Here is a 1,046-nt window from a genome sequence, read left to right as displayed (position 1 = left end):
ATATAATATTTTCCCTATAATTATTACAAAAACACAAAATAACTATAAATAAGTATTTATATTTGTGTACAAGCTGTTTAGATGGTCAAAAGGCCTGTGTTTTTAGGGTTATTAACAAAGTTTGTGTACTCAGACCAGTAATATTTGAGGTCACAAGTTTTTGCCATGAATATTTTGTGGGTCAGAAGATACAAAGTTTGGGAACCACTGGTCTATAACGCCCTTTTTACAGTAAAATAAGTAAAAATTAAAATAAACTAATGCTATATCTAGCTAACACATCAATTTCTTTATTAGCTTGACCTCCGTTGTTAAAATGTAGGGTTTACTACAGTAATGCTGAATGTGAGTTTTTCTTCTTTTTTCATAAATTATAACATATTTTAGTTATTTTAGAGCTGATTTATTAAGATGTGTTTCCGTCCGGTCCTCCCTCCCTCCTCAGCTCTAAATAACCGGGCTACTTACGGCGTGGTTTCCCGGTGAGTGCTGCTTGAAGGTGGTGGACAGGGATATCGGCGGAACCACGGCCATGGACGACCACTGCTCCGGCTCCTGGCCGACGTGTATAGCATCCGTGGCGAAGGATTTGAAAGCCGAGCGGAAGCCGGCAAACACGCCGCGGTGCTCGTCTCGTTCGTTCGTCGGCTCCATGGTCTCGCTCGCYCCCCTCCGGTCCAAATTAGCCGGACCTGTGTGCTCAGGTTGAGTCCGCATTACCGATATTTGGTGAAAAGGGGAAATGATGGGGAGAGCTCGTCCCTCTCAGCCAATCAGCGCTCACCGAGGAGCAGAGGGCTGCTGTGATTGGCTGATGAATGGGGGCGTCCGGTTTGTGAGACGACAGCACGTTGTTTGCGTTCCTCCTATGTTCTGCTGCATCTGATGCAACGACTCCTGTGTCACACGATGGTGGCTCAGATCGAGTTTATTTTTGTAATACTAAGAAACTGGTTCAGACCCATTGAGTCTAAAATAAACTTTAAACATTAAATAGTCTAAATCGATTTTAAGTCAAGTCAAAAAGCCACGTTATTAAAGCAAAT

At 42.9% G+C, this 1,046-nt stretch overlaps 1 protein-coding gene across 1 annotated transcript in view; it reads right to left on the bottom strand.

Moving 5' to 3' along the window:
- The window catches only part of cth (cystathionase (cystathionine gamma-lyase)), an 11,395-nt gene extending 10,663 nt beyond the window's left edge, over positions 1–732 (bottom strand). The window contains exon 1 of the mRNA XM_014000078.1: positions 469–732. Within this exon, the coding sequence (XP_013855532.1) occupies positions 469–717 (249 nt within the window). The 5' untranslated portion in view covers positions 718–732. The remainder of the gene's footprint in view (positions 1–468) is intronic.
- Between the last annotated feature and the right edge of the window lie 314 nt (positions 733–1,046).

The sequence above is a fragment of the Austrofundulus limnaeus genome, unplaced genomic scaffold (genome assembly GCF_001266775.1).
Source record: "Austrofundulus limnaeus strain Quisiro unplaced genomic scaffold, Austrofundulus_limnaeus-1.0 Scaffold2678, whole genome shotgun sequence".
Classification (NCBI taxonomy): domain Eukaryota; kingdom Metazoa; phylum Chordata; class Actinopteri; order Cyprinodontiformes; family Rivulidae; genus Austrofundulus; species Austrofundulus limnaeus.
This window is presented reverse-complemented; position numbering and strand designations above follow the sequence as displayed.